This window comes from Bombina bombina, chromosome 2, assembly GCF_027579735.1.
Source record: "Bombina bombina isolate aBomBom1 chromosome 2, aBomBom1.pri, whole genome shotgun sequence".
Taxonomy (NCBI): Eukaryota; Metazoa; Chordata; class Amphibia; order Anura; family Bombinatoridae; genus Bombina; species Bombina bombina.
The window spans coordinates 1242826067-1242838121 of NC_069500.1; the positions used below are offsets into that span (position 1 = coordinate 1242826067).

The following is a 12055-nucleotide window of genomic DNA, read 5'->3' on the forward strand; positions in this document are numbered from 1 at the left end:
AGACTTAAATAATGTGGAGACAAAAATGACGCCCATATTTTTTAGCGCCAAAAAAGACGCCCACACTATTTGGCGCCTAAATGCTTTGGCGCCAAAAATGACGCAATAAAATGAAGCATTTTCAGCCCCCGCGACCCTAACAGCCCACAGGAAAAAAGTCAAATTTTAAAGGTAAGAAAAATTGAATATTCAAATGCATTATCCTAAATAATGAAACTGACTGTCTGAAATAAGGAATATTGAACATCCTGAATCAAGGCAAATAAATGTTTAAACACATATATTTAGAACTTTATATAAAAGTGCCCAACCATAGCTTAGAGTGTCACAGAAAATAAGACTTACTTACCCCAGGACACTCATCTACATATAGTAGAAAGCCAAACCAGTACTGAAACGAGAATCAGTAGAGGTAATGGTATATATAAGAGTATATCGTCGATCTGAAAAGGGAGGTAAGAGATGAATCTCTACGACCGATAACAGAGAACCTATGAAATAGACCCCGTAGAAGGAGATCATTGAATTCAAATAGGCAATACTCTCTTCACATCCCTCTGACATTCACTGCACGCTGAGAGGAAAACCGGGCTCCAGCCTGCTGCGGAGCGCATATCAACGAAGAATCTAGCACAAACTTACTTCACCACCTCCACGGGAGGCAAAGTTTGTAAAAACTGATTTGTGGGTGTGGTGAGGGGTGTATTTATAGGCATTTTAAGGTTTGGGAAACTTTGCCCCTCCTGGTAGGAATGTATATCCCATACGTCACTAGCTCATGGACTCTTGCTAATTACATGAAAGAAAGAGGGTGTTAAAGTTCCGTAAGAATCGGATATTTGAGTCCCATGTTTATATAGTAGTTAATTTATTCCACCTTGGTTTAACTTTGTAAAATCTTCAGTGGGAGATTATTGCAAGGTTTGTTTTAAAACACTCACGGGTATTTAGAATTTACGGGTGTATATTTTTCAGCAGTCACAGCTTTAAATTCAATCGTAGGTGTATGCAAATTGAGTTTAGCTTGTATGCAAGATACGCCTCTCCAGGTAGGCTTACAATGTTCCTCTCTGCTTATTTATTTCAAGCAATTTAGGACCGCAGCTTTTATTGCTGCGCTTACCTTGATTGTAGATCGTAGGCTTTGCTTTTACTCCTACTTACAGTACCGCTGTTGTCGATCCGCTCTTTTTCATCCCGTTACTCCGTGAGTGTACCCGCTACTCGACCACTCTTGTGCTTTTCTTGCTCCGGTTAGCAAACAACATGGAGGGTTCAGCTGTTACCCTCACCAAACATGATTGCTTCTAGCTTACACAAGAGCTAGAAGCAATCATGTTTGGTGAGGGTAACAGCTGAACCCTCCATGTTGTTTGCTAACCGGAGCAAGAAAAGCACAAGAGTGGTCGAGTAGCGGGTACACTCACGGAGTAACGAGATGAAAAAGAGCGGATCGACAACAGCGGTACTGTAAGTAAGAGTAAAAGCAAAGCCTACGATCTACAATCAAGGTAAGCGCAGCAATAAAAGCTGCGGTCCTAAATTGCTTGAAATAAATAAGCAGAGAGGAACATTGTAAGCCTACCTGGAGAGGCGTATCTTGCATACAAGCTAAATATCTGATTCTTACGGAACTTTAACACCCTCTTTTTTCTCCCACTAATGCTAGGATTTTTTCGGTATACCTATTAGTTTAAGTGGGCCCACAGTACATACTTTGTATTGTACGATTGTGTTTTCTCCTGTAGCAATAAAGTAACTGCTTAGTTTATATGTATTTAATTCTTATTGCAACATTGTGACTATAATAATTATTGTTGAGTGTTTTAGAAGTTTAGGTAACCATAATTTGGACCTTTTTCTGCCACTGGGAAACGAGTAGGATAATTTAGATCTAATACCCTGGTGCCGGACAAGGGGTAACCAAATGTGGGCTTAGACCTAACATTTTTTTCTTTTGTATATACAATATATATATATATATATATATATATATATATATATATATTTGTGTGTGTGTGTGTGTATATATATATATATATATATACAGGGAGTGCAGAATTATTAGGCAAGTTGTATTTTTGAGAATTAATTTTATTATTGAACAACAACCATGTTCTCAATGAACCCAAAAAACTCATTAATATCAAAGCTGAATAGTTTTGGAAGTAGTTTTTAGTTTGTTTTTAGTTATAGCTATTTTAGGGGGATATCTGTGTGTGCAGGTGACTATTACTGTGCATAATTATTAGGCAACTTAACAAAAACCAAATATATACCCATTTCAATTATTTATTTTTACCAGTGAAACCAATATAACATCTCAACATTCACAAATATACATTTCTGACATTCAAAAACAAAACAAAAACAAATCAGTGACCAATATAGCCACCTTTCTTTGCAAAGACACTCAAAAGCCTGCCATCCATGGATTCTGTCAGTGTTTTGATCTGTTCACCATCAACATTGCGTGCAGCAGCAACCACAGCCTCCCAGACACTGTTCAGAGAGGTGTACTGTTTTCCCTCCTTGTAAATCTCACATTTGATGATGGACCACAGGTTCTCAATGGGGTTCAGATCAGGTGAACAAGGAGGCCATGTCATTAGATTTTCTTCTTTTATACCCTTTCTTGCCAGCCACGCTGTGGAGTACTTGGACGCGTGTGATGGAGCATTGTCCTGCATGAAAATCATGTTTTTCTTGAAGGATGCAGACTTCTTCCTGTACCACTGCTTGAAGAAGGTGTCTTCCAGAAACTGGCAGTAGGACTGGGAGTTGAGCTTGACTCCATCCTCAACCCGAAAAGGCCCCACAAGCTCATCTTTGATGATACCAGCCCAAACCAGTACTCCACCTCCACCTTGCTGGCGTCTGAGTCGGACTGGAGCTCTCTGCCCTTTACCAATCCAGCCACGGGCCCATCCATCTGGCCCATCAAGACTCACTCTCATTTCATCAGTCCATAAAACCTTAGAAAAATCAGTCTTGAGATATTTCTTGGCCCAGTCTTGACGTTTCAGCTTGTGTGTCTTGTTCAGTGGTGGTCGTCTTTCAGCCTTTCTTACCTTGGCCATGTCTCTGAGTATTGCACACCTTGTGCTTTTGGGCACTCCAGTGATGTTGCAGCTCTGAAATATGGCCAAACTGGTGGCAAGTGGCATCTTGGCAGCTGCACGCTTGACTTTTCTCAGTTCATGGGCAGTTATTTTGTGCCTTGGTTTTTCCACACGCTTCTTGCGACCCTGTTGACTATTTTGAATGAAACGCTTGATTTTTCGATGATCACGCTTCAGAAGCTTTGCAATTTTAAGAGTGCTGCATCCCTCTGCAAGATATCTCACTATTTTTGACTTTTCTGAGCCTGTCAAGTCCTTCTTTTGACCCATTTTGCCAAAGGAAAGGAAGTTGCCTAATAATTATGCACACCTGATATAGGGTGTTGATGTCATTAGACCACACCCCTTCTCATTACAGAGATGCACATCACCTAATATGCTTAATTGGTAGTAGGCTTTCGAGCCTATACAGCTTGGAGTAAGACAACATGCATAAAGAGGATGATGTGGTCAAAATACTCATTTGCCTAATAATTCTGCACTCCCTGTATATATATATATATATATATATATATATATATATATAGAGAGAGAGAGAGAGAGAGAGAGAGAGAGAGAGAGAGAGATATGATTATTCTATATTTGCAGACTTTCCTAGTACTAGTGCAAAAAAATATTTGATTGTGTGCACTGATTTTTGTATTATTATTTATTTAAAGAAAAAGAACAAGCATATTCCTCAGCATTATTACAGTGAATACGATGAGAGCACAAATAAAATGTATTTGTTCTTTACATTATACAGCAGATATCTGGAGTGATCAGTCCTTTCAGACAGACCCAGACCTACCACCTGGCTGGAAGAAAGTCAATGACATTGCTGGAACCTATTACTGGCACATACCAACAGGGGCAACCCAGTGGGAGCGCCCTGTGTCTGCACCAACAGATCTTCCAGGGTCACGAAAAGGATCTCTAAGCTCTGTCACTTCATCACCTACTCCAGAGAATGAGGTATGTTCTTATAGCTTAACAATTCATTTTCAATTGTGGTTGCTGAAATCACTGTTAAGTCGAAATAGTATAAGTGGCCTAAGAACTTTAGAAGAATGGTGTGTTTTTGTTGTTGTTTATTTTCCGCTTTTCATTTACATGTAATTTGTGCAACAGAAATGCTTGAACAAGATGTCTTGCTCTGAAATTAGGGAGTGGTATCTCACGTTAAATTTTCCTGCATGTAAAAAATAACATTTACATTGAACTTCCCTCAAAGGAGATGTTGAACCGACAAAATATTAACTTATACATGTTATGTTTGGAATAGTGTTCATAGAAAAAACTCTACGCCCCTACACGCTAACCCACAACAAGAGGATAGTAGACACTTTTTAAACATTTTAAGCATTGCTTATAATGAATATACCATGTAATACAAAGGTAATTAAATGAGTGCAGCACTCAGACTGACTTCACCAGAGTGCCCGCGAAGCAACATGATCTCTGCTCACCCCTCTTGGTATACAATACAAAACAACTTGCTCTTTATTGAGGTGAAACCCTAAATGGAATAACCTAGTCAAAATTAAACTTTCATGATTCAGATTCATTTTCTTGTTATCTTTATTTAGAAAATCAGGAATGTAAGCATAGGAGCTTGCCCATTTTTGGTTCAGCACATGGGTAGCCCTTTCTGATTGATGTCTAAATGTAGCCACCAATTAGCAAGCGCTACCCAGGTGATGAACCAAAAATGGTCCAGCTCCTAAGCTTACATACAAATAACGATGCCAAGAGAACAAAGAAAAAATGATAATAGGAGTAAAATAGAAAGTTGCTTAAAATTGCGTGCTCTATCTGAATCTTGAAAGTGTAATTTTGACTAGACTATTCCTTTAAAACAATAAGCAACATTTTGGTTCACATCAGCACCTTAAAGGGACACTGAACCAAATTTTTTTCTTTCATGATTCAGATAGAGCATGCAATTTTAAGCAACTTTCTAATTTACTCCTATTATCAATTTTTCTTTGTTCTCTTGGCATAATTTTTTGAAAAGGAATGCATCTAAGCTATTTTTTGTTCAAGACCCTGGGCAGCACTTGTTTATTGGTGGGTGAATTTATCAAACCAATCAGCAAGAACAACCCAGGTTGTTCACCAAAAATGGGCTAACAGGTATCTAACCCTGTGAGAGCAAAGCCAGCTGCTTCTGAGTATGGGCCCAACAGAATTTTTAAAATTGGGACTGTCCCGCAAAAATCGGGACAGTTGGGGGTATGCGTGGGGTTAACTGCATTTTTAGCAAAAAATCGCGACTCTCGCGGTTTTAAAATCGCGGCCATTTATCGTGGTTTTAAATCACATATGCGATTAATCGTGCAGCCCTACTTTCAACAAACAAAGGATACCAAGAGAATAAAGCAACTTTGTTAACAGAAGTAAATCTGAAGTTGTTTGACATTGCATTCTTTATCTGAATCATAATAAAACATTTTGGGTTAATTTCCCTTTAAGGTTTATTTCCATCTTAATTGGTGGAGAGTCCACTGCTTCATTCATTACTTGTGGGAATTAAGAACCTGGCCACCAGGAGGAGGCAAAGACACCCCAGCCAAAGGCTTACATACCTCCCCCACTTCCCTCATTGCCCAGTCATTCTTTGCCTTTCTTCACAGGAGGGTTTTTCCTGACAGATCAGAGACGTTGCAAGATTGCGTCCAGCTGTCTTGCCCTTCAGACCTCCTCAAGGCCATCTGTGGCCCGGTGTATGGAGATGGTTGGGCTCATGGTATCCAGCATAGATGTCATTCCATACACCAGGTTCCATCTCCGTCCTCTTCAGTTGTGCATGTTGAGACAATGGAACAGCGATCACTCGGATCTATTCTAACAGATCTCTCTAGACAACCGAACGAGGGAAACCCTCTCTTGGTGGATCTGTCCGGACCAATTGTCCCAGGGGACATCCTTCTTGAGACTGTCCTGGGAGATTGTGACCACGGACGCAAGTCTGTCAGGATGGGGAGCTGTTTGGGGTGCCAGGAAGGCACAGGGCAGGTGGACTCGAGAGGAGTCGCTTCTCCCGATCAATATTCTGGAACTTCGAGCGATCTTCAATGCTCTGAGGGCTTGGCCCCTTCTGGGGTCGCCCCGATTCATCAGATTCCAGTCGGACAACATTACCTCTGTGGCTTACATCAAACATCAGGGGGGAACGAGAAGCTCCCTAGCCATGAGGGAAGTATCTCGGATTCTGGAGTTGGCAGAGACCCACAACTGTTCGCTATCAGCGATCCACATTCCAGGTGTCAACAACTGGGAAGCGGATTTTCTCAGCAGACAATCGTTTAATCCGGGGGAATGGTCTCTCCATTCCGAGGTGTTTGCAGAGATCTGCATCAGATAAGGGACGCCGGAGATAGATCTCATAGCGTCCAGACTCAACTTCAAGCTACCCAGATTCGTCACTCTGCGCATCTATCATAAGGTGTGGAGGAACTACTTGTCCTGGTGTGAGGAACGTGGATATCCCTGGCATAAGGTTAGGGTATCCAGGATCCTGTCCTTCCTACAGTATGGGTTGTAGAAGGGACTTGCCTCCAGTTCCTTAAAGGGACAGATTTCGGCTTTATCTGTACTGTTAAACAAGAAGCTTGCAGAGCTTCCTGGTATTCAGTCCTTTGTTCAGGCTCTGTCTAGGATCAAGCCTGTCTTTAGAATATCTGCTCCCCCTTGGAGCTTAAATTTGGTACTTAAGATTTTGCAGAGGGCTCCGTTTGAGCCTATGCATTCGCTTGACATTAAAATTCCTTCCTGGAAGGTTCTATTCCTTTTGGCTATTGCATCGGCACGCAGAGTCTATGAGTTGGCGGCCTTGCAATGTAAGCCTCCTTACCTAGTTTTTCACGGCGACAAGGCTGTTCTTTGCACTGGGTTGGGATTTCTTCCTAAGGTTGTGTCGAATCGTAACATCAATCAGGAGATAGTAGTTCCTTCCTTGTGTCCTAACTAACACTTCTTCTTCAAAGGAAAGGTTACTTCATAATTTGGATGTGGTTCAATCCTTGAAATTTTATTTTCAGGCCATGAAGGAAATCAGACAGACTTCATCCTTATTTGTGGTGTATTCGGGTAAGCGCAAGGGGCAGAGGGCCTCTTTCACTTCCCTATCTTTTTGGTTGAAGAGCATTATTCGCTTGGCCTATGAGACAGCGGGACATAAGCCTCCTTTAGAGGATTACGGCTCACTCAACTAGGGCTGTGGCTTCTTCATGGGCCTTTAAGAATGAGACCTCTATGGAGCAGATTTGTAAGACGGCTACTTGGTCCTCCTTACATACTTTTGCTAAATTTGACAAATTTGATGTCTTTGCTTCGGCAGAAGCGGCTTTTGGGAGAAAGGTTTTGCAGGCTGTGGTGCCCTCAGTTTAGGGTCCGCCTCCTTTTGCCCTCCTGTTTTTTTCATTCAGTGTCCTCTAGAGCTTGGGTATTTGTTTCCCACAAGTAATGAATGAAGCCGTGGACTCTCCTCCCATTGTGATGGAAAACATAAATTATGCTTACCTGATAATTTAATTTCCATTTGTGGGAGGAGAGTCCATTGCTCCCGCCCGTTTCTCCAGTGGGCGGACCTAAATTTATTTTTGTTCTTTATACCCTGATATTTCTCCTACTGTTCCTTGTTCCCTTGGCAGAATGATTGGGGGATGAGGGAAGTGGGGGAGTTATTTAAGCCTTTGGCTGGGGTGTCTTTGCCCCCTCCTGGTGGCCAGGTTCTTAATTCCCACAAGTAATGAATGAAGCCGTAGACTCTCCTCCCACAGATGGAAATGAAATTATCAGGTAAGTATGATTTATCTTTTCTCAACTCTGTATGTTTATTTTATAACATTTTACTGTGAAGAAGAGGCATATTATTTCTGCAGCCACAAATTCACAATTTTGAGAACTACAAAACCAAGAATATGTGATATATTCAAAATACAAAATAGTATTGCAGAAACCTCTGGGAGTGCATGACATTGTGAATTGATCCATATAATTAATTTACCAAAACTATTAAACATTTCAGCCATAAATAAAAATCTTCGGCGTGTCTCTGGGCAGCACCTTGAATGGTAGCAATATTGGTAGCTCCGTGTGGATCACTGATATTCTGCCTATTACCAGTGAATTAAACGACCATCCAGTTATATTATCTCAATATACAGATTCTACAGATCAAGACAAATTGAAAGGTGTACTTTCTTTGAGAATACCACCGTTGCACACTACCTATGATTATATAGTACCATACTTATATAGTACCATACTTCTTCGCGACAGATAGAGGGAGAATTAAGAGCCTTTCTCACCACGCACGTACCTACTAAAGATGGTGCCTGGCGTTGACATGATACTTGAGGCCGTGACAAGTTTGCTAAATGAGCACCATGAGAGGTTACTACGGACTTGGTCTGTTGAGTGTGGTGACCTCCATGTGCTAGCTAGGCAGGTTGGACATCGACATCTGATGCCGAGAGCCTCACCAGTGAAATCTGACAAAGTTACAAGTATCCAAGAGCTTATCCCAAGCTTACCAAACCCCTTACCCCAAGGCCAGGCTCCAGCTAAGGCAGCACTGAACTTGAGCTTACCTGTCAATAATCCTCCAGCTGTTGATAAATACCCAGATGGTATCCCGGTCCTGAGAGTGTCAAAATTACACTCCTCCATGCAGCAGCTGACCGCAATAGAAATGGCGAGTGATCCCAGAGCTGAAGCAAGTGTCACTTCCCCCAGTCTAGCGGTGACTCACTGCTCTCAGAACATCAGTGATACAAGTAGATGTTTTAGGAGCATCGTGGCTTGAAGGTGATAATAGGGGAGCTGAAACGTCCTTGGGGGGAATCCGTTCACCGTGAGGTAAACACTACTGAGGAGGCTTGGGGGAAGGAAGTTAAATCCCCCCTCGCACACCATAGTCTCTCCCTGAAAAGAGCGAGATCGAGAGACGGCACTTCAGAGTGGGACACCTCTCAGGGAACTTTGTGCCAGCCTTTTGATCAAGGGAACACATTTTATTTTTGTCAGCCTTTTGATCCTGGGGGCTCACGGACATGACTCCATACCCTAGCAAGCCTGCCGTCAAGCTGGGTACGCATTGTAAAAAAGAAGGGAAAACATTGACTTACTGAGCTATGTGCCGGCTACACGCTGACTCTCGTGCTCTCCGATCTGGAATTGGTATGAACTGCTCTGGAGCACTAACAGAGGGTAGGGTGTTAAGCCACATTTACAGAGACTGCATCATTAGGATATTCCTCTTAAACTCTCCGTAATACTTTAGAACAGTGGTTTAGTCTAATGTCAGTTAGCTACTATAGTCTCTCATTTTCTCCCCTGATTTAGGTTCAGGTTTATATGAGTTTTTATATGGTGGTACACACCTGCTTGTCAATATATATATCCATGGGGACATCCATCTTGAGACCGTCCTGGGAGATTGTGACCACGGACGCGAGTCTGGCGGGATGGGGAGCTGTTTGGGGTGCCAGAATGGCACAGGGAAAATGGTCTCGGCTGGAGTCCCTTTTACCGATAAATATCCTGGAACTTCGAGCGATCTACAATGCTCTGATGGCGTGGCCCCGCTTGGGGGCGTTCAACTTCATAAGGTTTCAGACGGACAACATTACCTCGTGGCTTACATCAACCATCAGGGGGGTACGAGGAGCTCCCTCGCAATGACGGAAGTGTCTCGGATACTGGAATTGGCGGAGGCCCACAACTGCTTGCTTTTGGCGATCCACATCCCGGGTGTGGCAACTGGGTGTGACAACTGGGAAGCGGACTTTCTCAGCAGGCAATTATTCCATCCGGGGGAATGGTCTCTTCACCCCAAGGTGTTTGCAGAGATTTGTCTAAGATGGGCGACGCCAGAGATAGATTTCATTGGGTCCAGACTCAATTGCAAGCTTCCACATTATGGGTCGAGGTCGATGGACCCCCAGGCAGAACTGATAGATGCATTAGCGGTGCCTTGGGGGTTCGATCTAGCGTACATTTTTCCTCCCTTACCACTTCTACCTCGTATTGTGGCACGCATAAAGCAGGAGAGAGCATCAACCATTCAGATTGCTCCTTCGTGGCCGCGGAGGACGTGGTTTGCGGATCTGGTGGGGATGTCATCCTCTCCGCCGTGGAGGTTACCCTATCTCAGGGATCTGTTGGAACAGGGTCCTTTCCAACATCAGAATCTCGATTCTCTGAGTCTGACTGCGTGAAGATTGAGCACTTAGTCCTAGCCAAGAGAGGTTTTTCTGAAAGTGTGATTGACACTTTAGTTCAGGCAAGGAAGCCAGTCACTCGGCGCATCTACCATAAGGTGTGGAGGACTTACTTGTCCTGGTGTGAGAAGCATGGATACCCTTGGCACAAGTTGAGGGTTTCCAGAATTCTGTCCTTTCTTCAAGAAGATTTAGAGAAGGGACTTGCTGCTAGTTCCTTAAAGGGACAGATTTCGACATTATCTGTTTTGTTAAACAGGAGACTCGCTGAGCTTTCTGACATCCAATCCTTTGTTCAGGCTTTGTCTCGAATCAGGCCTGTCTCGAATCAGGCCTGTCTTTAGGCAGTCTGCTCCCCCATGGAGCTTGAACTTGGTCCTTAGGGTTTTGCAACAGGTCCCGTTTGAACCTATGCATTCCCTTGACATTAAGATTCTGTCCTGGAAGGTTATTTTCCTGTTGGCCATTGCATCGGCTCACAGAGTATCTGAACTGGCGGCCTTCCAACATGGACCACCTTATCTGGTTTTTTATTCTGATAAGGCTGTTCTTCGCACCGGCTTGGGATTTCTTCCCTAGGTGGTGTCCAATTGTAACATCAATCAGGAAATAGTTGTTCCTTCTCTGTGCCTTACACTTCTTCTTCAAAGGAGCGGTTACTTCATAATCTAGATGTGGTCCGTGCCCTGAAGTTCTATCTTCAGGCTACAAAGGACTTCAGACAATCTACATCTCTTTTTGTAGTGTATTCTGGGAAGCGCAGGGGTCAGAGGGCTTCTGCTACTTCTTTGTATTTTTGGCTGAGGAGCTTGATCTGTTTGGCTTACGAGACAGCGGGGCATAAGCCTACTCAGAGGATCATGGCTCTATCCACTAGAGCGGTGGCTTAATCTTGGGCGTTTAAGAATGAGGCCTCTATGGAGCAGATTTGTAAGGCGGCTACCTGGTCTTTCTTACATACTTTTACGAAGTTTTACAAATTTGACGTTTTTGGTTCTGCGGAAGCGGCTTTTGGGAGAAAGGTTCTACAGGCTGTGGTGTCCTCAGATTAGCGTCCGCCTTTTACCCTCCCGATTTCATTCAGTGTCCTCTAGAGCTTGGGTATATGTTCCCAATAGTAATGAATGAAGCCGTGGACTCTCCTCTTCTTTAGATGGAAAACATAAATTATGCTTACCTGAAAATTTAATTTCCATTGAGGGGAGGAGAGTCCACGGCTCCCGCCCGTATCTCCGATGGGCGGACCTAAATTTGATCATCTTCTGGCACCATTTATACCCTGATGTTTCTCCTACTGTTCCTTGTTCCCTCGGCAGAATGATTGGGGGATGAGGGGAGTGGGAGAGGTATTTAAGCCTTTGGCTGGAGGGTATTTGCCTCCTCCTGGTGGCCAGGTTCTTAATTCCCAATAGTAATGAATGAAGCAGTGGACTCTCCTCCCCTCGATGGAAATTAAATTATCAGGTAAGCATAATTTATGTTTTTATTAAGTATATTTTTTTTTTAATGATTACACCTAAATAAATGTTTATAAGAGTAATTTCCAGCCATATAAGTATTGCATAGAATGAGTAGCATATCCCTTTAAATCATGCCAGACTTGTTTGTCTGGGATGATTTACAAGCCCTCCTCTAAAGCAATTGTTTGATTGAGAAAAGAGGTGGGGCTGCATAAGCATTTGCTTGTGCAATCTTAACAGCAGGCATTGGTTGCAGCTTGCTTAC

General features: G+C 42.9%; 1 protein-coding gene across 9 annotated transcripts in view; it reads left to right on the plus strand.

The window, feature by feature from the left end:
- APBB2 (amyloid beta precursor protein binding family B member 2) overlaps positions 1-12055 on the plus strand; it is a 919850-nt gene that overhangs the window by 488460 nt on the left and 419335 nt on the right. For all 9 annotated transcript variants that reach the window (XM_053704021.1, XM_053704024.1, XM_053704022.1 and 6 more), the window contains one exon: positions 3868-4076. In XM_053704021.1, the coding sequence (XP_053559996.1) occupies positions 3868-4076 (209 nt within the window). The remainder of the gene's footprint in view (positions 1-3867; positions 4077-12055) is intronic.